Source organism: Spodoptera frugiperda, chromosome 8 (assembly GCF_023101765.2).
Source record: "Spodoptera frugiperda isolate SF20-4 chromosome 8, AGI-APGP_CSIRO_Sfru_2.0, whole genome shotgun sequence".
Taxonomy (NCBI): domain Eukaryota; kingdom Metazoa; phylum Arthropoda; class Insecta; order Lepidoptera; family Noctuidae; genus Spodoptera; species Spodoptera frugiperda.
The window spans coordinates 10044940-10071232 of NC_064219.1; the positions used below are offsets into that span (position 1 = coordinate 10044940).

Consider the following 26293-nt stretch of genomic DNA (forward strand, 5'->3'; position numbering starts at 1 on the left):
TCCAATCGCTAACGAGTCTATCGCCAAATTGTCTAACATCGTTAATCGCTACGGGCCCTAAATAAACCCGTGTGTACAAAATCTTGGCTCGCATTATTAAAATGTTCGTCATCACCTTTCAAATTAACTCTGTTAATTATGACGGCGCGTCGGCGGTTTCATTATAACGAAAAATTTCTAACATGATCTTGTTATTATAATAATACGCAAATATTGGTAAAGAATGCTTTTGTATTAATACTATAGCAATTTGTTAGTTAATTATTATTACGTTATCGGCTTACTCACGCGGCAATTGTCGTACTGCTACTGGTTCAGTACTGCTGCTACTTGACAGTAATTCAGTAGCAGCCGCATCGAGTGTCGAGTCTGATCCGGAGCTGCGGACTACCTAGCGGGTTTACCGGAGCTCCGGGTCGAAAAGCAGGAGAAGGAACGGGGTGGTTTTTAGTCAGTAAGAGTCTGACACTCCCTGTCGCCTTGCCCAAGGCGGGAGAAGTCATTGGACGATTTCCCCCCTCAAAAAAAAAAAAAAAAAAATCGAGTGTCGAGTGTTATATATATTCATGAAAAGCATTGCGCGTTCATTGCGCCTCTAGCATACCCTAAAACTAGTCAAGTCCCTCGTCAAACGGTTACGTGGTTAAGCCGAAAACATGATAATTAATTTAGTATGTCCCACGAAAGTTGTAATAAAATTTGTTAGTTATTTTGTAAATTATTTTAGGTACGCACGTTATTATAAAATTGGTATTTATGCTTGTATTTCTGTTTATAAAAGTAAAAGATAAAATAATATGTAAAATGCAATGTCACAAACAAATAAATACGGTACACAATCTTTCAAATGTTTATTTCAAACGTAAATCATCGTTACAAAACCCAATTATCTTTATCCTTGGCAAACAAAGAAAGCTTTATTTTTTATGTACAAAACAAAATAAACATTAAAATTTATGTATTGCAGATAAAAATACGCATTCTTATATAATAATACGCAGAATTCTCTACCAATACGCGCGTATTATTTGATCATTATAATAATCTTGCAAATTCTAATAATACGTCTAAAAATTAAATGATGCATAGAATTCGTTTTTTTTTTGATAAATCTATTCATATATCTATTTTTACCACAGCCGGTAAGGCTACATTTATTAATTATTATCAGGTTATAAGAGAAAGAGAAGGTTCTAGAAGGAAGAAAGAGTACATTCGACGTCTAAACCTGTACATTTGAGCACATAGATCATAGAGCTAGTTCAGATGCAGCTGATTGTACAAACATTAATTTCTTTCGTTATTTTACTGAGAAAAATACTATTATTACTATAAGTAACTCTTAGATGTTAAAAGCCAAAACATAAAGTTCATTTTAGTTCAAATTATCTAAAAGCACAAAATCTCTCATATACATATAAAAGAAGATTGAGTTTAGATCATCGATCGCTGAGAAGTTGAAAACTTCCTTTAATATTTCGTTGTGTGAATTAAACCCGCTGACGATCAGCTGCTGACACGCCAATCCGAACACGCTTAACGGTACATATTTAGACTATTCTTACAATAAATCCACCAAAACACACAATGGCGCTTACGACATTTTTGACTGTAACACCCATTGACACTAAAACTATAGCTCAAGCAAAAACGTCGTAAGCGACCAAAGCAGGTTCTGATTCTTCTAATAAGCACTTAATATTACCAGATTTTGGACATTTAGAAGCCCGGGATGACGTCATAGGCTTCCAAGCTGGACATGGTGAGGTAGACCAGCCAGAGGGAGAAGAAAAACATGGAGGTGATGATCTTGATGGCCTTAGGGCCTCCGAGCTCCCCTCCAATACTTTTCCGTCTTCGTAGAACGAGGACTAGGACTGCTATGCAGGCTTCGGAACAGTACATCGTCACACTGAAGGCGAGGCTGTGGAAGAAGATTTACTTTAGAAAATGGGAGTAAGAGACTGCTGCTGTAGGTCTGATTGTACAGGAGAAACTAACCAAAGAAGTTATTGTTCAATCTGATATTGTTCAAGTGTATAATATAGTTTCTTAGCCCTGTTTCAGAATCACTCAGAAAATATATTTGAAGAAAAAAACAAACTTTGTTTTTAACTTTGTCCCAGACTAGGATTTTCTCCTGTGTCGTGAGTGCGTTTTACAAACATACAAGTTCACATACACAAAGAGTTGCTCCGTGAGAAAAGCGAACCCATGACACCTTTTACGGCAGCCAGTTGCCCAGCCACCGCGCCAATCATGAAGTCATGTAAAGGTACATTAAATGAATCTTAAAACTTAAAATACTAATTCTAACTTACTTTCCAGGGTCAATAGAAAACTTTTCGCCCTTGCTCCAGTGGACGATAGCAGCCAGGGTCCACGCGACTCCAATGCCAAGGAACACGTTCACTGCATTGGATCCTGTCACGTTCCCCACTGATGCGTCAGCGTACTTGTCCTGACATGCGGCTACCTTACTTGCGAAGGTATCTAGGTAGGAAAAGAAAAGTGTTAAGTCAATAAGAAATTTTATAACCATTGGAATTATTATTTTCTTGATTCTTAAATTGAATCTCGTGATTGTGATAAATAGAACAAAACAGACCTGATAGGTTTTGTATTTTTTATTCCCTGACTGTATTACTGACAAATAAAACATTTGAGGTTTACCAAAATAATATAATCGAATCTAGAGAGCGTTCAGCGCTCTGATTGGTTGGTTTATTCGAGCCGGCCAATCAAAGCGCCGAACGATCATTCGTTTCAATTACTTTAAGCGTAAAGCAAACTCATACTAAGATTACAGGATACAGGAGAAAAACACAACTACATCAAATCTTAAATGATCTTTATATACATATTAATCTAGAACACAAAGATTAATTAACAAGACCTAGAACGCTATAAACGTACTACTAAGTATTCCCTTATTTAATCCGCTGATGGCATTATTTACTGTCAACCTTCTTTCCCCCACAGCAGTTACCAAGAACTCAAGTAAATGGATTCCAACCGCAAGATGAGACTGTAATTAATTTTCGGTCATAAATAATACTGCTTCATAATGTCAACTGAATTGCTCATGAAATTGTTGGCATGGCTGCCAAATCTTGGTTGGCGTAACTTGGTTATAAAACCGCGTCTGATACTCGTAGTCTCGAATGGGTAAAAGTCGAAAGCAAAATGGCTTCTGTTATTTGTGATTTTAATCAAGTGCTTTAAACTTCGTTTTATAGTGCTTTTCCAGACATGTGGTATGCAACTTTGCTTCCACTAATCATATTCATTGGTGCACATAGAAATGGGTTCAACTAAGATATGTTTATATGGAAAGATGCGTGTTATGGATATATGTTATCGACGAAATGCTATTCACGTCGATTTCCTGTAAGACCATGGTATAACTGTCGAGCAGCAGTATTTGTGCCCAAGCATGACTCTCCCACACTGAATAGACTACACAAACATTACCTATTTTACACATGAAAAATATAATACAAACATTTCTATGTTAAAGAAAGTAATTAAGACCATACCACGGAATACTGACCGTACTATCAAAGGAAGACTTAGAAAAATCTTCCACAATTTTCTTTGCAAAAGGTATTACATATTTTTTAATCTTACTTCGTCCGAAACCTAAGCTGTATGTTCGCTAAGAAATAAGAATATAAGCGTCGCCTGGAGTGTTTCTACTTTAAACACAACAAGATGGTTTCTTAAAGCCGATTTAGAAAATCGTTTCGCTAAAAATATAGAAGGAAAGCAAACTATGTGTTCGGTTGTTGTAAGGTTTAACTTATTGTGAAGGAAGAAGCTGGTTTTAGTTTTGCTAGATATATTTTAAATAGGTAAGTCTATTGTTGACACTGGATTGTAGTATTTTTACTGTTAAAATACATTAACTTTTCGAAAATTTCATTAGAAGTTACCTAGATTGTCGGTAAGAATAGTTTTCATATAATTTGACGATACTGAAGTAAATTATGTACTACAGATTAGATTAAACCATTTACAAAACACATTCATTTCATTTCATCAGTTGTATGCCAGTATATATAAGGTGTTCTAAAAGTTTCTGCCACGCCACGGCTTTAATGGGAGGTATTGTTATGTTTGAAGATTACAATAGTAAACATAAATTATTGAGTAATTCTTTTTCATACAAAAAAATCTATCAAAAAATCTGTATCTTTTGGTTAACGAAACCTACGTATGTATATGAATGCGCCACAAACCAACGATATTTACTTACCAGGAATACTAGTTCCCAAGGCCACGAACACAATAGCAGTGACTGAGTCCTTGATGCCCAGGGTACACCCGAAGTGTGAGGCCACGTCGCCAATCACAGCAGTCACTATACCGATGCAAATGATGGACACCACGAAACAGACGTAACCACCACCTATGTCTGTTGGAGGAAAATAGGTTTTATTAGAAAGGAGTAGAAGTTGTTTTCGATTGTGTTTTAATGGAGTTATTGCTTTGTGGATGTTGGTGAATGCTAAAATAGGGGTTCTGGATTTCGTGTTGTTGTATATTATGCCTTTTCTGAATTTAGGTTAAAGAAAAGTCTTAAACATTACTTTGTATTTTGTATACGCTTCGATTCCCAAAGGCTTAAAATAACCAATATATTTTGTTTTCAATTTACTTCTTAAACACTAAAAACAGTAAAACTTGCTTAAGTGGGACCTAGAAATGTGAGAAAGCTCCTGTAAATGGGACAAATATTTATTTTACTTGATTATCTGAGACACTGGGTTTTTTAAATCCCTTTATAAGTGATACCAATTTGCAGGTCCTTTGATGTCTCACTTAACAGTTTCACTGTAGTAGTCTTTGTTAGTGAATTGAAAAATAAAGCAGGTAAGATTAAAAACAAAAAGCAACTAAATAATCCCATAGAAGCATATTTGATTACTATTCTTACCAGTGGGTGGTATCAAAGCGAAGACAATCTTCCAGAACAGTGTGACGATGTGCAGCACGTAGTCGAAGCACGAAGGTGGCTCGTCAGGATCATCGGAACCTAGGAGTATAAGTCAATGGCAGTTATATTTTATTACCTAAACAAGATAATATGGAGTTCTTCAAGAAGCGAGTAAATAGGTTTTTAAGGGTCGATAATGCCTCAAATGTTGCAAGCGTCCGGAACTGCGGACTACCTAGTGGTTATTGAGGACCGGCTCGAGAAGCAGTAGGAATGGGGTGGTTTTTAGTCAGTAAGAGTTTACCCCCTCGTCTCGCCCAAGGTGGGAGAGGACACGGTATGATTTTCCCCCTTCAAAAAAAAGTGTTGCAAGCATTCATAGGGCACGGTAACCATACGTCGAACCATCAAAAGTATATAAAAACAGCAAGGACTTTACCTTGCTTAGCTAACTTAAGCAAGAATGGTCGCAAATGTATCAGTCAAAATCAGTCTCATTGTTGAGTCAAAATAGATATTTGGAACTATGTCTGGTATTCAGTCCGGTCTCAGTCTATCGTTTTGATTATGGTAACAGAATTAATAATAGATATTAATATAAGACATCTATTTCTACAATCAATCATAGACTTAATTTAGTTATGTATATTTTAGAGAATTTCCAAAGCAAATCGATACTTAAACTCAAACAACTAAAACTTAGAATTCCATGAACTAAATCAAGTTTATCAAAGTGTTCTGATATCTATAAACAGTATAAACTTACCTGAGCTAGCTGTTAACGCTTCTGAAAACTGTTCCTTCCACGAAGACGTGCCTATGATAATTGATGCGTTCGCTCTTTGTACTAATTTGTCTACTGTGTTCTGAAACAAGAAGATACTTCTTAGTTGTACTAACATTATTATCCAAATAGTGACACTTATTTTTATCAATAATTTTGATATTATTAAAGGCAACGAGATAAATCGACACTCCAAAATTTTTTTGACATTATTGAAGCAAAATTGAATTTAATTCTGTCGCAGTAACAGAAATTACATGAAGTATTTGAAAACTATTTTCAATCAGAAAACTGTTAACGAATTACGATTAATCAATAAATTAGAATTCGCATTCTGCGATAAGGTCGACCATTGGACATTATACAGTATACCATGAAACAAAAATAACAATTGTGTACTGTAAAATGTATAAATAAATAAAATTACTACGGCAAACATAAAACATGTATTTTTTCGATTGTTTTAATTTGATTTGTAACAATTTCCTTTCTAAAACAATTGCTAAGGACTGGGTTAAGTAATCATTAAATGAATCTGAGTATAGCAATTAATTTCCTTTCAAAGTTTGAGCCTGAAAAACTATCAACTTACTTTAAACTCCTTGCTCTCCTTAATCCTGAGCTGTGCTCTGGTAATTTCTCCAGCTCTTGGCAACCCCATCATGGCCACCACTGCTTCCTCTTCAGGCAGTGTTGCCAGATGATTGGCTTCATTCCCAGTAGCCACAGGATTGTCGTCATCTGCGGAAAAATATCATGTTAGATATTTGAAGAGAGGTGTTGGAGGTTTCTGGATTTCTTTTGCTGTCTGAAAAGTCCAAGGAGTTTGGTTTTGTTTTTGGGGTTATGAAAGAAGTTGAGTGATGGCGATGATTATCTAGCGGCCACTCTTCGAACTTACCTGTAGGAATCCTGGTATGCTTATATAGGTAGACTATCTAGAAATTTGTTTTCATAATGAAGAATATAGACGTATAATATAAAGTTTATAAAATAATGATTATTTGTATGACATGAAAAATTAGATACGACTACCTATTACTAGAAATAATGTTTATTTGTATCGCTTTGGTAAAAACAGTTCTCGATTTTCTAAATTTGAATACTGTTTCTCTGAATTTAGATATACAAAAAAATCTAATCTAATTTTAACTGACTTCCCAAAAAGGGTGAGGTTTTCAATTCATCTGTATTCTATCTATATTGTGTGTACGGATTTTGATGATTTTTTGGAAAGTTTTTACACCGAATTGTTTATACCCATTTTAGTCATGACCTGATGATAAAATCCCACGGACTCGTTTGGGAACATTTTTGTTCAGATGCAAAAAGCGTCGATAAGTTGTCCATAAATTAGTATTTATAGACAGAGTAGTAGAGTATCTAAATATAGTTATTTAGATACTCTTTAACTAATACATATACTATTTAGGGACGAAATGGAATGTCTCCATTTAGACGTCATTTTCCAACTGCCCAATGATGAATGATGCGAAGGGTCCCATGTTCTATTACGGATATTAAAGTGTCCCACTTCCGCAATTACGACGTCGAATCAGATAAATATATTACATACAGGCACATATTATATAAGATTATGAATATATTTGAAGCAATATCAGAGAACTCCTGTAAATCTCATTTAGGGTAGGCAGCACCATGTTAATTTATACCAAGTTATTAATACACTAGCTTCTGCGAGCGGCTTCGCTTGTGTTCCCTTCGAGTAGTAAGTAGTATCTGTTTATAATTTGCCTGATCTAAATTTTATCTCGATCCCATCAGTCATTTTAACGTGATTGAGTAAGAAGCTTACACACAAACGCACATATTTACAAACATGCTCATTAATAAGAATGTGTAAGTATTAGTTAGATTTTATTATATTTTTTTTAAACGTTGCCTCACACTTTTATGTCTCCTATGTTATGTCCTAGGGCGTGTTTACAAACGTATGTTTGAAAAGTTCACGTACACATCACACCCAAACAAACAAGAATTTGTGGATCACACAAAGAGTGAAAACTGGAACCAAACCTGCTTCACGCTGCGCGGCAGCCGGTTGCCCAGCCACTGCGCCAAACGTGCAGATATTACTGTATATGTAATTATCTAATGTAAAAAACTTCCCACCTCTTACGCATTTAGGTCCTTCCACTTATAACGACTTACAAAAGTGAACACGCCTATGCACTCCTAACCTAATCCTTCGAAGAATAAAAATCTCCATATTATTCCAAACTTTTTAATAAATACACCCAAGTTAACGTTGAGACGTTTTTGTTTCGAAACTCATCTCGTTGTGGGTTATATCTCCAGGGCAGTTCAGTTTTTACGCGCACTTACATTGGAAGGGCAAAACGTGACTCGTTTCGCAAGTACATGCAAACGTTCATCCCCTATCTGTTTTGGGGGCTGCCAGGAATTTTAAACAAGACGACTCACTAAGTTAGATGTTATACAGAGTAAAATAAGTGGTAATTTACATACACAGGCATGAAGTAGGTCTTGGATTAGATTTCCGCATCGGAACATCTATTTACACTGTCTATTTGCTTGAAGTCACAGTAGCTAAGTCAATATTATTTGAGATTCACAATGCAGTAATTATTGTTGTAATGTAAGTGTTCCCACACTGCACACGCCATGCTTGCTGAAGTGAAAAAACGCTTGCGTTGTATTTTGTTGTGTGAGTGAGGTTAACGGAGGTCTAATTACCGCCCTTCTCAATTTTCTCAATCCCCGATTCTCCAATCACTCAGCCACCAGTCCAATCATCAGTGTTATCTCTTGGAAGTTAATTTTGATAATGTCGCAATATGGTGTGACGACCCTGGTGTCTAATTTGGTAGCCTACGGTTCGGTGAAATATATACCCTAATATAACCCCAAATCTAACGTAATAAAGATTATATTCATATCAATATGGTCAAATTCATAGTAGAGGTTAAAAATTGTTTGTTTTCGGTCCTCGAATCAAATCTGCCACCACTCAGCATAGTACTATTCGTCTAAAACTCTTTTATGCAACAAATTAAAACCGTGGCTCGCTATTCCGAGTAACATAATACAAAATAATGTCGGTACTTTTTTAACAACATATTTCTTTCTGCTGAGTTCCAACAATGTGGATTAACATATGATTAGTTGCATAGCAATTATTATGTTTTATGTTGGACCTTTTTAAATTAAATTCAGTATGCATAAAATTAAGGGTGTGTGTGCTGTGTAAATAACTTTATTATCAACGGCCTGTTTATTTTTAAGCTCTGAGGAGTCTTTTTGTATTAGACAGTGAGTTTATTACTAAGTTCAAAGCAAATTAAGCTACCACATGTCATTACAGTTATTTAAGTTAAGAAGCTACACTTTGAAACAAGCTCCTAGTTTCACTGACGGACACAGATTGACGGACAATTCAATTTGACGTTTCAAAAGTGCCTAATAAGGATTAATAGAAATAAATGCTTTGACTTTGACTTATATTTTGGCATTTCTGGGTAATTTGTTACGCCTCGTTTTGAATAGTCGTTAACAACCGCTTAACCTAAACACAGTCCTTCTCGTGAAGATTAGCTTAAAATATCCTGTCATTATAAAAGTTAAATAAAATGATAAAGCAAAAATCTCTTACAAACGATAATTTATTAATAAAATGAACGGAAAATACATAAAACGTAAACACACTCCATTTTAATTTGTCGCCTTCAATATCAAAAGCACTTGGTTTAATGAGCTCTACGCCTCTCATTTTATTATAAAGTTGAATAATTTGTTTGTCTGCTTGTTTCAACGCGTTATATCTCTTTGCTTTGTTGTTTTAGTGATGGGATCTCACATTTGGGGAACCTGAAGAATTCGTGGCGAATCCGCTGGCAGAAGCTTTTTTTTTGAGGGCGGAAAATCATCCAATGACTTCTTCCGCCTTGGGCGAGGCGAGAGGGAGTGTCAGGCTCTTACTGACTAAAAACCACCCCGTTCCTTCTCCTGCTTTTCGAGCCGGAGCCCCGGTAAACCCACTAGGTAGTCCGCAGCTCCGGATGCTGGCAGAAGCTAGTACTATAAAGTACTAGTATCTGCCATGTCTACGGATTCGCCCGCGTTCCCGTAGGTTAAAGTTATCATACGTGTTATTCCAGACCATAATCTCCCTTGTTCCAAATTTTATGCCGATATCTTCAGTCGTTTTGACGTGTTTGAGTAACAAACACATAAACTTTGGCATTTATAATATTATGTATAATGCATTAATCCATTTCGCTGCCGCGTTGGAGTAGCGATGCAACCATTAAGAGTTTTGGCTCGATTTCCAGATCGGCCAAAATATTAGTATTTTCAGTTCTTTAAAACTGTTTAATTTCAATAAAACTAACCAAACGTACTTTTATAACAAACATTAATTTTACATTCACCATTGAAAAATACCGAGAGGTCATATGATTTAACATGGCGTAAACGCATATGGCATAAACTGTCCCCTATTCCCCCAAGCTTCATGAAGGAGTCAGTGGAATACCTAATCAGGTATACCGCAGCCATACGTCTGTCTGTCCATCATACTGAATTCAGGTCCCGTACATTTTATTTGAGACAAAATTGTTATACGTTTTATTTCAATTTCGTGCGGCTTCAGTTTTGAATAATGTATTTTTTCTGGTTTCACGCTCTTAAACCAACTATTAAGATATTGTCCTATTTTTGAAAATTTTGACTACTCAATAAATCTATCATACTATAACTACCTATTACCTAAAAACAAATTCTATGGGACCTTGTAGATCAGGGCGCTTATTCTTGGAACCAGTCTCAATGTCAATGCAATTTCAATCCAATAAAATCTCTATAAATTATTCTATGTCAAAACTATACAACCTCAATCGTAACTGTTACAATAGCATTAAGTACTCTGAATATAAAGGAAATATAAAGCCAAACTCAATACAATTTAGTTCATTCAATATCCACGCAATACAGATGCAATGGGCGCTAGTGATGCAATCGGAATTGACAGAGCAGAGCAAATGGTTCACCTGATGGTAAGCAATCGCCGCCGCCCATTGACACCTGAAACACCAGAGGCGTTACAAGTGTTTTGTTTGTTTGTGCGTCAGCAATTTAACCCTTATAACTGTCAGAATGTGGATATGCCATTTAATAGCTACGTGTAATTAAAATGTACAATTTTCTATCTTCGCAGGATAAAATCAGGCAAAACCTTATCCATACTCATTTAGCCTCATATCCTTAATTACATTTTAAAAGTACTCTCATTCCTAAGTCTTAACACGTACATAGAAGCAAATTACAATGTAAAAGAACGCAATTAAACCTTTAATTACATTATCAAATCTTTACGATCAAACGAAAATGTAATTTATTTTGATTACAGTACGTACTAAATTCAATTATTTTACTGCCAAGAAGATTGTAAGGTACTCGGGTAAATGTGACAGTCGTTATGTTAATGTAATGAAGTAAGTTATGTAAGATTTGATGACTAGATTATAAGAGAAAATAATTCTATCTGTAATTTACTTAGAAAATTCATTTGTGTGGTCTATTATATAAAATATTTAATTCAAATCAATATTTATTCCAATTTAACTAATCCAAAAGAAATCAGGGGAATATTATATTTATTTTATTAATCGCTCCGTTTTCTGTCCAAAACTCTTAACCCGTTGTCTGTGGTGTATAAATAATCTCAGAAAGTACATAATACTTGCCGTCACTAGGTTTCGAATTCGTGCCCGTCCGTGCCATAAATCTTTTAAATTTCAAAATAAGTATTAATAATATTTATACAAAGAGTTTATTTACTTAATTTCGTTCGTTACAATAAAATACCTTTTCCTCCAATTAGGATAACATTAAGATTCGTGTATTCCACTTGATATCAACTTTACCATCAAATACCTTATGTAATATGCTCCTACCTACTTCTAAGGAACATAACAGGCGTAAATATACATATGTTTAGACATATGAACACGTTGAACCGATTCGTTTTACTGAACTGGCAATTTCACGGTCCGTAGCAATGTGTATTTGCACGAGTGTCGATTCACTAACACGATATTCGGGTCAGTCCACGCCGCTCTCGTGTGCTCTGAAGGTATACGTTTTTAGTTATATATTTTATTTATATGTATAATATTACTGAGACGTATATCGCACATTGATAAGAAGACTATATAAAAATCTCTTGGTGCCCGAAGATACAAATACAATGAAAAAATAGCTTTTTTGGTTAGTGTCACTCTTCTTATCTATGTGCGATATATAAGGTGCTTTAAATGTATCTGCCATGGCTTTAATGGCAGAGTTGCGTTTGAAGATTACAATAGTACCTATATACCTATGAATGACTGATTACGAGTAATTTTATTTTTTTACGAAACAATCTACGTATAACTTTGTTATGAAAGAGTTATCTCTTCCACTGTCTCTGTCGCTTCGTCAATGAAAACAATTGATAGCAATTGTTTCCTAATTTATTTTTGTAAATATAATGCGTATTCTAATTCAATGATGAGCTTACAAACTAAATGTTTCTTCACACAGCTATACATATATTAACCAGATCCAAATCAACACAAACACATAATTAATGACAGTATTTCAGCAAAATCGTGGCAATAGCTTTCACGTAAGCACTAATGAAAATACTATTACGCAAATGTACCTAAAAGCGTATTTAAATATACATGGTATTATACAATATAATGAATAAATCATTCAAAGCAACATTCGTAATTAAAATAATATGACATAAGTACATACAAATCCAACAGGTATAAAAATGTCATACTGTATAACAGTACCTAAAACTTCTGTTGAATTATTTTCAGTTTTATTTCCACTTAATCAGGGTATAATTTTGAATGTACTTTTTTTTCTATACACAGTATGACATTTTTTGACCAATCTACTTAAGTGATATCTAAAGGATGCGTGCTAAAAGTAAACAAACATTAATCTTACTTGTGCCACAAGATACAGTTCCGGCGATAGAAAGCAGAAAAGAGGAGAAGAGAGAAGAAGATAAAATAAATATTAACATTTAGAAGAATAGTACTTAAACATACATATATACAGATTTTGCATACAGAGTGTAAAATGCAAAGAGCAATATTATTTAAAATATTTTTTATTTAGGTTTTTTTTACACCCTGTACATGCAACGTACTTTTAAGTTTAAAAGATTTTTTTTAATTACAATTATTTCTGAAATAGAAACGTTTGTAATTAAAAATCTCTTTGCTTCAATTACTTTTTAGTTTTGACTAAAATTAACGTTGTTTTCGTAGAAATAGTAGGTATAAGAGGGCTTAAGCGGATTTGACAAAGATTAAATAGTGCCAGGTTTGTTTAAATATAAAGCATAAACGTATATATTTTTTTATAGGAACTTACATTTAGAATATAACATTAAAGACATTATATTAAGTACACATAGATCTTAATTGTGCGAGAGAGCCATGCCTCGGCACGAATGGGCCGGCTCGACCGGAGTGATACCACGGCCTCACAGAAAACCGACGTGAACAACGCTTGCGTTGTGTTTCATTGTGTGAGTGAGGTTACCAGAGGCCCAATTGGCCCTTCCCAATCTTCCCAATCCCCGATTCCAATAACCTTTAAATTTCTAACTCCCTAAAGGCCGACAACACACTTGTAACGCCTCTGGACATTCAGGTGTCTATGGGCGGCGGCGATTGCTTACCATCAGGTGATCCGTAGGCTTGTTTACCGGCTTATACCATAAAATAAACAAGATAATGTGAAACCACCATTATCAGGAATGAAAATATTTATTTTCGTCATTCACGTTATTAAGTTAAGGCTATTCCATTTCTTGATTGAATTAAAATTAATATTTTTACAGAAGCCTTCGTATCTACTTGCGTCCTACAGTAATTGTAATTATTAAATGCAAATATGTGTGTGAATATTGTGTAAGGTTATAGGTATAAGGTACAAGGAGGTTGACGTATACGTGTAAATAAAAGCCCCTCCAACAAAATAGGGATAAAAAAATAATCTTAAAATATTAACAAGATACCTATGGAAAACAGTCAACAAAGTCAGTGCCTTTCATTAAAATCGATAGGACCGTTTCTGAGATACGTGTATTTCAAAGTAATATAATTTTATTGGTACACAAGAATTACTTATTTTAAATTATATTTAAATTAAATTAAAATGAAGTATCCTCCACGCTTCATCGCACATAAAAATTTAATGCGGAACTCACAGTCACTTCGAAACAACTTGAAATAAGGAAGTCATCAAACTGAGAGAGGGACACAGGGACATTTTATCACAATTATTTTACAGCATAACAAGCTAAGGGAAATTCAATTATTATAAAAAGATGTATGAAACTCAAGTGAGAGTCGGACTCGCGTATGAAAGGTTCCGTGCTATTCATTCATTTATTAAGTCGATCATATTTTATAAACAACTCATAAAAATTACAAGTTTTGTTGTATATAAAATGAATAGAAAAGCAAACCCACTCGCACGAAGCGCTTCGCTTCAAGCTTCCTTGTGCGAACTGCTAGGGAGTGAAACTCCTTGCCGGAGTCTGTGTTTCCTGATGGGTACAACCTGGGTGTACCCATTAAACATAAATATAATAATAATAATAATAAAATATTTTAAGGACAGACCCCCTTTTATTTTATTTTGATTTTAATATTATTTACTGTATACCTGTATATGTGTATGTGAACTTGTATGTTTGTAAACGCACCCACGACACAGGAGAAAATCCTAGTGTGGGGCACTTTTTTTTTATAAAGGAAAAAAAAACTATCATAGTGGCTACAAAAATTAATAATCAAAACCTTCCAAATTTCTGGCTATCAGAGTTCAAAAGATACATACAGTCTAGTGATTGACAGACTGACGTAGAGCAGAGTCTTAGTAATAGTATTCCCGTTTTTACCTTACATATTTTTTAGATAGGAAACCCCAAAAAAGATAAAAACATGGCATCCAACCGACCACAGGGGAATGCGCCCTAAATTGTAACAATCAAATTAAACTGGGCAGTGCCACGGTTGCAGCGGCTCGGTGGCGGTGGCACTAATATTTTAGATGGACATTTTGAAATGTGGAAAATGGATTTGGATGTGTAATCATATTATTCATGCCCGAAGGGACTTTTGCCGTGGTTTTGGAAATGTTTTTTTTTAAACACAGCTTAGTGAAGCAGACGCAGGTTAAACTGCAATTGATAATGTTTTTCGAAATGTCTTTTTAAGATCTAATAAACTTAAAGATCTATAAGATCTAAAGTACTTATTGATGACAATCTAATTAGAGCCTTTTGTATTCCGTGGTAGGTACCTAGAACTAAAAAGCTTTAGACTTGAGCTGACCTTCGCACAATGTCTTAAAGGGAAATCTAGTTATGGCATCTCCTCCTTATATTTGCTTCATGGAAATAACACAGTATTTCAGCAAAATTTTTTTATTGGGTCTAGTCTTTCTGCGTCCTATTTTTTTGAGGGAGGAATATCATCCAATGAGATTCTGCTTTGGGTAAGGCGAGAGGGAGTGACAGACTCTTATTGACTAAAAACCACACCGTTCCTACTCCTGCTTTTCGAGCTAACCCGCTAGGCAGTCCGCTGCTCCTTTTGCATCCTACAAGATATATTAAACTGCATACAGGAAGGTAACAAATCCGGATTTCCACGTGTAAAGTCAAGAACGAAACCTAGTTAAACTAGAACTTCTTCCTTCGACATTACATGAAGCTAGTAATTTTATTACAAGTTTTCCGATCAACCTTTTGCTATCCTTTGGGAGCAAGTCTAACAGTCAGGTATGTGTAATGTAATCAGTGTAGACCCAGCCTTTGTCTTAAAGGGTCATGTGTAAAAAGTGCTTACTATTAAGTATTATTACTATCTGTTTTACGGTCGAAGGAAAAACGATCTAAATCTACTGTTCTAAGATCTAAATTATTCTGCACAGGTATTTTTTTATAGGGTAGGCGTAAGATAAACTTTTAAACGGATCACCTGATGGTAAGCAATCGGCGTCGCTCATGAACACTCGCAACTCCAGAGGTGTTTGTTACAGTGCGTTGCCGGCCGTTTGGGTATTAAACACTTGAAAATGGTTAGAAATTCGTGAATTGGGGAGATTGGCACACACAACGCAAGCGTTGTTTCACGTCGGTTTTCTGTGAGGCCGTGGTATCACTCCGGTCGAGCCGGCCCATTCGAGCCAAAGCATGGCTCTCCCACACTTAAATTTATTACTAAAAGAACTGGACTGTCCTCATCATTTTAACGTAATTTATTAAATGTAAGTGAGAATTTGGTTTATGAAAAAACAGTTTGCATTATATATTTTTTAATAATATTTTAAATAAGTAAGTATCCACTACTGGATATAAATGCAACTACTCTATAAACTTACTACAAACAAAAATAGCTTTAACTAGCTACATATTAAGGACTAAAATGACTTCAAATCTAATTTAGGAAAGTACGTAGTCTTACAAATTACTATCATTAAAAATGTATAGAGTTTTCAAATTATACTATTTTGAATTATAAAAATGTATTTAAGTATCTACTTAGTATAATTAATGACGTATTTTATTAATATTTTAGTACTTTTATGAAAATTAAAAAACAAATCATACTATACTAAAACTGCTACTGGTTCTAAGTGCTATCTTTTACTAATTTACCAACAGTAAAGGAATGGTTCCTCTAGACAAATTAATGCTACAAAATAAAATAGCCCGGTAAAGATAGACATTCGAACTTTATACATATAATTCGCATAGAGCTGAAAATCGGCATAGATATATCATTATAAACAAAATATCAAAAACCTCCATCGATTCCACTTTTGTTAAAAAAATATTTACGGTTGTTTTTTTTTTGATGAGGGAAAATCATCCAATGACTTGCTGGTGATGTTATATATTCGATAAAGCAGGGGTTCCCAACCTTTTCTTGGTCAAGGACCACTTTTGTATATTATTTTTTTAGGTTAGAGACCACTATTCCTTTTTTCGAGTGGTCTTTTTTTTCGTGTATATTATACTTAGCTTTTAGCACATAAGTCTTTTTCACACACTAAGAACACGAGCTAATGTACCGACTTGAATTATACGCCTTTAGGCTACATTAAAAACATTTATTCAGCACATTGCTGTACAGTGCGGATATAAAGAAAGCTAGCTATTTGTTATGCAAACTGTTACCTCTGAATTATTTAAACGAACATTTTATTTTCATGTTTTAGTTGCCAAAGCTAGATTATTTCGCTTTTCACTTGTGTGTTTTGAGTTTTTGACTTTTTGTTATGAGGTTATTAGGTAAGGGTGTACTTTTGTGTTCGTCGTCGCGAATTGAAATGCGCTGTGATGTTCTATTTTTTTGTTCTGCTTTTGTTTCTTTGTTGGTGTTTATTCATTTCGAAGTAGATTCATGATGTCATTGTATGTTGTTTGTGAGCGTTTTACTTAAATAAAATATTTTTTGGTCTTCCATAAAGTTGGCTGCCCAATTGGTTTCAATATTATGGAAAAATCGGGTCTCATCCATTTTTAAAAAGAGTTTCATCCTATGACTATTTTCTACCAGTTTTACCATTACCTATTCCCAACTCCTTAGTTTCATTTATGTCATGCCATGATAGAGACATATATCCATAAGCAGTATTCAGTAGCAGCGCGACTTTTGCCACGTCGTATGTTGCGGAATGCTACTCATGATCATAAGCATGTAGCATAGCTTGAAACTACTCGAAAAATAGTTACGGGAGTAATCCGAAAAACAAAATAATTAGATTAAAATGTACACTCTACCCCAAAGTTAACGCAGCACTTGTAAATTCACAAACCCGTTTCAAACTTCGATACAGCACGAAAGTAGTTCTCTACTTGTTCCCAACAATAAACAGAATAGTTACAGCTTGTTTTAACTTTTAATTCGTGTAAGCGCCTTAAGGATTGTTCTGTTAATCCATAATTTTGTCGTCCAACTATGAAAGTTTTGTGTAAGGTAAAGTTATTTTTATTCTGAGTTATTTTGTAGTTGCATTTTTGCTTCTCAATTTTTGTAAAAGATTTTTTTAGAAGTGCTATATATTCTTTTTCACACATCATATTAATGGTCTATAAGTGGCTGCTGCTGCCCAAACGCCTCTTCTTACACGAAGAAGATTTGAGCATTAATCACATCGCTTGCTGAACGCTTATAATAAGAAATTATAAGCTTAGTAGAAAGTAGAAAAAACACATTATTACTTTCCGTTGATAGGTTTCGAAACCGCACTCTCATGCGACGATGAAAAACAAACGTCCTAAACCCCGGGCCACCACCACAAATTTTCCAACTAGATTTCTCTAAAATAATTATTTGATTACTGTATTAGCCAGTAGACATTATTATAATCTTGACATAATATTTAATATTACTTATGGACAGATGTCCTAACTTTTACAATAACCGCAAGGCGTTACACGAAGAAAAAACACTAACTTTATCAACTTCGCGACCTCACTCAAGAACTTTTAAAAACCAAAACACGATTACAACATTACGATTTCAAACTTGTCTTCTCCATCCGAAAACATTACCACAATTTTTAGCCCCAAAAACGTTTTTATGGACTCGCAAAAAAACAAAGTTAGGAAAATAATTCTCTCGTCACTTTCCAGGTTTTCCTTTTTATAAGTTATTCAAGAGATGCGGGGTTAACGGGTACGTGAGTTCCCTACAAGATCAACATAATGTTTTGTCCCTTAGATTTCTGGTATATTGAGATTCGACCCTTATTTAATAGGTGACCGCAAGTCTTGGTTTTATGACTTCGAACCTTTAGATATAGTTCAGGGTCTTTTTGTGGCGTTCTATTTGAACGGAGATGATTGACATTGGGTATTGATACGCTAGTTTCTTTTTGAAGGGATATGCAGGAAGCCTATATGGTAATTTCTTTTCTAGGAAATAAATAAAATTGATTTTTATCTTATGCCACTATTAACAGTTTATTATTTTTTCTGTACTTTTACCAACTAGGTTTTATTAATACTGAACCTTCATTATATTGCTATGAAAGACTATATTGAAAACGCTTCAAAATTAGTCCAGCCAAACGCGAGATAAACTTGCACTAACATACATCATACACAGATCAAACTGAGAACCTCCCTTTTTGAAGTCGGTTAAAAAGCAGCATGGTTGATTTAGAGAATCAAACTCCACCAAAAGACACACGGATGAAGATTGTCCACAAACAATAGATCTATTTTGATCTCTCACTATAACTATATTTCTATAAATAATTGAAATGACAATCCGATCCGATATAAATGAATGAGGTGGCCATTTTTGGCGAACGTAGATTGATGGGGTATCAATGGCTGAACGATAATCTTTTATATGATATAGTTTTCCTTATTTTGTTTGTTTGGGAAAATAATAAAATATAATAGGTTTTTGATGAATGTGAAGATGTGTTCTGATGGTGTTTTGGGTTTGGTTTCGATCGGGCAAAGTATTATTGGATTTTAGTTATGTTTGTATAAAGGGTATGTAAAGCTTAACAAATTGTCCGATATACTAATAAAAATCGCAGTTTTGCTTTTCAAACATTCACACTGCACGGTTGGCGCAATGACTCTTGCTCTCTCTCTCTCTTGGGGAGCAACTCTTTGTGTTATCCACAAATTGTTGTTTCGAATACGGATGTTCATGTGAAATTGTATGTTTGTTAACGCACCCACGACCCAAGAGAAAGTCCTAATGTTGCCTGACACTAGGATTTCCTCCGTTTAAACAAAACAGTTCTTATCAATCACATTGGTTCTATTAATAAACACAAAATCACACCTCTTCTTTCCTTAATCACACCAAAAGCATAAAAGCAAACACAAAAACTGAAATTATGATTTCCACACAAAAGAAAAAGGTATTCAAAAGAAAATATTTTCCCGAACTCAACCCTGCGCGTGTTAGAAAGGGGACGAACTTTCGAAACCCAACAAATTCCCAGAGAAACAACGAGCTTTGTTCCACAAACACACGATCTATAACTTTTTCATCCCATATAATCCCGATGTTTGCCACTTACACAAGGTGTGACGGGAAGGGTATATTAGATATAGGTATGTTTGTGTCTACACATCAACAGTAGGTCTTATAACAAAGTGCTATAGGTATATGAACACGGGGATAATCCTATCTACCTCTAAGTATATTATTATGGTCGAAACTAAAACAGTTGCTAAAAGACTTATACTGTTTCAAATCGAAATAAACACATTACTAGCCTTAGCTAAGCCATTTAATTGGTACTATATGATTGTGTACTGTAGATACCTTTTTTGAGGCGGCAAAATCATCTAATGACTTCTTCCCTTCTTTCTTGGGTGAGGCGAGAGAGAGTGACTCTTACTGATTAAAAACTACCCTGTTCCTACTCCTGCTCTTTAATTCGGAGCTTCGTTAACCCTTAACGACAGACCTGTCTTCACAGCCAGATATACGGACGGAAGATTCACTTTGACGTTTTAAAAATTATTAAACAATTATTGCATTACATTATTTTGGGTTGCAAGTTTTTAGTGTTTTTTTACAAGTTGTAGTTATACTTTACACTGGCAAAGCTATCAATATTGACCAACGCTGTACAGAAAATAGGTGTGACTGAATCAATATACCTGTTTTCATCCTATCAAAGATTTTATTTGGCTTTCTTTGAGCCATCGATTGGTCAGTCGACCATGAAGGTGACGGATATCGAACAGAACGTGTATAGATCTACTCGTATATAAATATATCTTTGTATTATACTGCGATGAAGATATTGCTCTTGTCGATTTTATTTAGAAAATGGTGATTGCAAGCTTTACTGTTACAGTTTCGATTGCGATCCGATTCCATTCGAGATGTGAGATAGAAAGGTTCAGGAAAAGGGGTATCGTAGAAAATATTTTAGAATTATTATTTTTTCTTAAAAGGTCTTGTTTCACAAAACAAACATCGGAGATAACGAGCTATTTTATTGTCTTCAAGTTTATTGAAATACTAGCCTCGCCCGCGTTCCTGTAGGAGAAAAAGTAGGTTCAAAACGGCTGAAGGGATCGAGAAGAAATTTAGAACAGGGATAGATTATTATTATTTGGAATAGCACATAGGCTACTTTTTTCTCACGAAAACTCGGGCGGAACCGCTGACAGAAACTCGTCTTTCCTAAAATTCCTAACCTAAAATTGCAAATTACATACAAAAACCTGTACAAAATGCATGCTAAGCGCGAATACCATATACGCTCCAGCATTTAACAAAGCATTTTACCACACAATGCACCACAAAACAGCAATGTAGAAGCCACACAAAAGGATTACCAACCTATCCTATCCCATTACACATGATTAAAGCACTATCCGAAAGGACCTAATTTAATATGTGAGGCCTAAATTAATCAATGGACCAACTAGTATTTGTTACTAACAGTTGGATTAACACTTTGTAAGCTGCATGCGTACTGTGCATTGAATGTGATTGTGTATGCAGTTGTAATCGTGTGTATTTAACACAAATATGCTACTATAGATATAGAACTATACTACATATAGGAATTGTGCCAAGAATATGGCAATAGGCTCACCAATATTAGATGGGACTTATAACGCAAATGGTGAAAAGTGGGTGTACAAAACAAAAACAGATAACACCTTATCTTAGCCTCAGTCAAAGATTTAACCTAAGTCCTCATATTGGACGGCACATCGCGTTTCACGCGCGCTTGACAGTGCCATCGGACCACCACAGATGGTATTCAGTAGGACTGATGCCTGATCCGGAGCTGCGGACTACCTAGCGGGTTTACCGGGGTTCCGCTTCGAAATGCAGGATAAGGAAAGGGTATTTGTAAATGGTATTTAGCCAATAAGAGTCTGACCGTCTCTCACCTCGCCCAAGACGGTAGAAGATATTAGATGATTATTCCTCCTCAAAAAAAGCCTCATAGTTCAGTAATCCTACTTAATATTATTATAAATGCGAGTTTTTTATGTTAGTTTGTTTGATACTCCTTCATGTCAAAACGGCTGAAGGGATTAGGATGAAATTTAGAACAAAGGTAGATTATGTTCTGGAATAACACATAGGCTACTTTTTCCTCCCAGAACGCAAGTGAAGCCTCTTGTAGAATGTAGTAACAAAATATACCACTCCATAAATGAGTTTATCATGTACATAAGTATGTATTGTACGTACGTACGTAAATTGGTACAGAATACTGATGATATACGGTGAACGATTTTGTTTCGTTCCATAAAGTAGGTGCTCGTACAATTGTACATTTCGATGTATTGAAATTTATTGGGTCATATTTTATGCAATGTTGTTCAGGAAAGCTAAAGTTTAAGTGTGAACAGACTTTTGTTTTAGTTTGTAATATAGAACTTGCGGTCGAACTACTAAGTTCTTAAAGTTCATGAAAAATACACACACATACATTAATATCTGTATGTAAATATTGACTTAACTCCACGGTTGGCGCAGTGGCTAAGTCACATGCTGTGTTGCTGCCGCGCAACATGTAGCGAGTTCGATTCCTGCACGGATCAACCCTTCGTGTCACAAATTGTTGTTTCAGGTCTGGGTGTTATGTGTATCTGAACTTGTATGTTTGTAAGCGCACTACACATGAGAAAATCATAGAGGAGGGCAACGTTTTTATATAAATATATCCGAATATAGTAAAAATTTGAAAACTATACTATATACGTCTATCAACCGTTTAGTTTATTCGTAATTTCTAACAACATTAGTAAAAAATATATTTTCCAAAATAATATGTAAAGTATTTGAATGAAGTCATTTAAGTACCTATTATATAGAAAATACACTACAAAGATACAAGAATAGCACACATGTAATAATCATAACATGCACAATTATATACAACACTAAATTTTATACAACTATTAACAAACAATTACATAGAACTTCATACAATAAAACCTGATAATTTACACACATTCACAAGCAAGCTACATTTAACAAAGAAAACTATTTCTAATTACAAAATCACAAACACAAAACTTACCTTTAAATCTCAAACACAGACAGACAAAATATAGACAACTGAAAGCACGAAAAACGAAAAAGACTGACTGATGAATGTGGGTGAAACGGGACTCGTACGTCAGAATTGAGACTTTTGGCGTTCTATTGTTTCTATCTATTGTCAAATATGATATTTCTAGAGTAACCTATGAGAGAGTGAAATATGTACACATTTGACTTTAAGTCAATTGTGTACAATATTTCGAAAGAAAACTGTTGAAGGCAAATCCTCCTCTTAGTCACCAATATATCCGACGTGGCCGTTAACGTGTTAAATGTAGAGTAATGTTAATTAGTTTGTATATGTATAAAAGGAGTATTTGATTCAGTACCTTTTTGTACATCCCTTAAAACAAACAAGATAGTTTACATTTTTATTGTAATAATATAATTTAATATTTAGATGTAGTATATAGTGAATTGAATTTAATCAAAGGCCTGGCTGATATATTCAACCAATACTCGAATATGTTCAATTACACACAAAATTGTTCAACTATCTGAAATAACACATGAAATTAACGATCTGGAAAATATGTATAATATTATAAATAGTCTGTCTACGGTAAAATAAGCTATTAATCATTTGTAGAAAATTCATGTTGGTATTGTTCAATGACACGGAATAACATCAAAATCTAATCGTACTAAGTACAAGCCAAGAAAATCAGACCATTAAACAATTATAATAATATTTATTCCATTCTGAGTAGTGTATCATTTTTGGGATAACATAATTTTCAGTGATCCATACATACACATCGTCACGCCTTTAATTCCCGAAGGAGTAGGCAGAGGTTCACGTTGTGTACCCACTTTTCACAATTTATGTTGTAAGTCCCATGTAATAGGTGGTGAGCCTATTGCCATATACCGAGCACATTTCCAGACTCCGGACTACTACTGAGAAATTTTCAAAAATCCGAAAAAAGCCCAATAATATACCCGAGAATCGAATCCGAGACCCCTTACCCGGCAGTCGCACTTTCAACCATTCGACCAACGAGACAATTTTTAGTGATATCTCGGCCGAAAATGCCAATATCGAATCGATATCAACGAATGGGTTAATATCGATACCGTATTTATTTAACAAAATAAAAGCCGACTCTCTCTCAGCATTAAAATTGTCTATTTCAGTGAATATTGTTTTCATACGATATTGTTTCATTAATATTGCTTTGTTATAAAGGTGGATTATGGCATTTATGGTCTGGTATATATTGCCCAGCCACTGCGCCAACCATGCAGTCTAATTATAATATGATTGCTAGTTATTTTTCGTAAAAAATCTATAGAACGTTAATTTTTATTTATTTTTTATTCATAAAAATGAATTAAAAGTCCCAATCGAACTCAAGCAGATAGATATATTAAAATTATGTTTTGCAAACACCGAAACTTGACTAATATTTTACAGTTAACTTTACCTCTTATACAGTATCTCTTAATAGTAAGAAACACAATCTTTTCAAATAAACAATTGAACACCAAAAATGTCTTTTCTGACGATAAAATACACTTCTTATATTTCTTGACTTGTATGAAATAAAGTAGCTTGCACTTAAATCTAGCCTTTCTAAAGTATTCCACAATCTAGGTCAGACGATCACAGAGCCAGTGACTGATAATATTACTCAAGCTAAATGGACATCACGTCAATCCATTTAAGTGTCAAACTGTAATGGACGCAACGTCAGCTTTATTAACAAATAGCTGTGTCAACTATTATCATTTTTATTATAACTTTCGTAAGACATACTAAATAAATTATTATATTATAGGCTTACTCACGTAACTGTTTTAGTAGTAGTTTGTGTCGTGTAATCGCCGCGTCGTGTGTCGCAAAATACTGCTCATGAATATGAGTCTTTAGCAGTTGCAGCCTACCTAGCGGGTTTACCGGGGCTTCGGCTCGAAAAGCAGGAGAAAAAGGGTGGTTTTTAGTCAGTAAGAGTCTGGCACCCCCTCTCACCTCGCCCAAGGCGGGAGAAGTCATGATTTCCCTCCTCAAAAAAAAAAAAAAATAGCGTGGCTTGAAACTAGTCGAGTCAAACAGTTACATGAGTAAGCCGATAACTTAATAATTAATGATTATTTTGTTTACTGTAAACAGTTCCTACGACACTTATTGTACTGTATACAATTCCTGAGAGACGGCATTTAATAAATTACGCATTCCCGAGAATTGGAGTACCTAAGTAATTGTCGGGGATATAATAAGAATTGAGTGACAGATCTGGCGTGGATTTGAAAGGCAGGATTATTCTGGATTTGGAAATGAAATCTCTTGGGATGGGCGTGATTTTTAGACGTTTGACGGCTGTGTTTGTTGTGTAGGTAAGATGTTTTTATGGGAACGCTTTTCATGGTGTTTACGGGTTTAGGATAAGGCTTTTGGAGCTGTTATGGGTAAATATTGATGTTTAGGGTACCCATAACGGTGCCACAATATTGTTGACTTAATACAGATTCAATTTCTGTAATAAACCTCAGAGGGAATGAATATCACATGGATCATTTTAAATATACTTTACGCATCAAGGAATTTTAAATACAGTCAAATTAAATATAAGAATGTAAGATCATTTTAAATTAAAATGTTAAGTAAATAAAATTAAAGTAGTCTTGGAATCATTTAAAATATTAAATGATAATCTTCGTAAAACAATTAGATGAATCACCAATCGAGGAAACACCTCACTCACTTCACGAGAATCAGTAATTAAAGAAATTGCAACACAGACATCACTTGGGAATCAGTAATCAAAGAAAAAGATCTCTCCATCACTATCTAACGTTGCGTCCATTACGTAAATTGCGTGGTCATAACTTACCGGGTGAGAATTGTACCGCCACGGAGGCTGAGGCGTCTGGTAGGAATGTTTCGAACACCTCTGCAGAATTAGGGTTAAATCATGCACAAACAAAAGGGTATTTAAGCGATGGACACTATTTTCTATTGTAGATGGAGAACCTTTTTGACAAGCTTAACAATTTGTAAAGAATGTGGTACATTTTGTGAAGGAAAACGAAATAATTTGTGCCTATTACATGACTAAATTATTAGATTATGAGTAATTTTGTTTTTTACAAAAGTAAAATAATACATGGTGATGAATAAGGATGCCAATATTTACATGTGAAGTAAAATAAAGTGTAAGTGTACTTGTAAAATAAGAGTAAGAGCATAAATTGTGCTAATATTTGCAATAGTCGAAAAAGTTTATAATGTTTGAATGCTTATAAAACAGCCCTATACAATTTAATCGAAATAACTTGTCGTCAAAGGTTCTCCATCTCAGATCTAAAATATTTTACACTAAATAAACATACAGCAATATAATTCTCATCAATCTCCCAATCTTCCTAATCCCCAACAACGTTTAAATTCCTAACTCCTAAAAGGCCTGCAACGCACTTCTAACGCCTCTGGTGTTTTGAGTGTCT

General features: G+C 34.6%; 1 protein-coding gene across 4 annotated transcripts in view; it reads right to left on the bottom strand.

The window, feature by feature from the left end:
• Positions 1-832: 832 nt before the first annotated feature.
• LOC118275496 (sodium/calcium exchanger 1) overlaps positions 833-26293 on the bottom strand; it is a 130061-nt gene continuing 104600 nt past the window's right edge. The window contains exons 3-9 of one of the 4 annotated variants that reach the window (XM_050695387.1): positions 25681-25740; positions 6316-6431; positions 5706-5805; positions 4940-5038; positions 4259-4417; positions 2322-2493; positions 833-1924 (exon numbers count right to left, since the gene is read on the bottom strand). In XM_050695387.1, the coding sequence (XP_050551344.1) occupies positions 1720-1924; positions 2322-2493; positions 4259-4417; positions 4940-5038; positions 5706-5805; positions 6316-6431; positions 25681-25740 (911 nt within the window). In that variant the 3' untranslated portion in view covers positions 833-1719. Of the gene's footprint in view, positions 1925-2321; positions 2494-4258; positions 4418-4939; positions 5039-5705; positions 5806-6315; positions 6465-25680; positions 25741-26293 lie in introns of all 4 variants that reach the window. The other 3 variants (XM_050695386.1, XM_050695389.1, XM_050695388.1) reach the window with 3 other exon arrangements.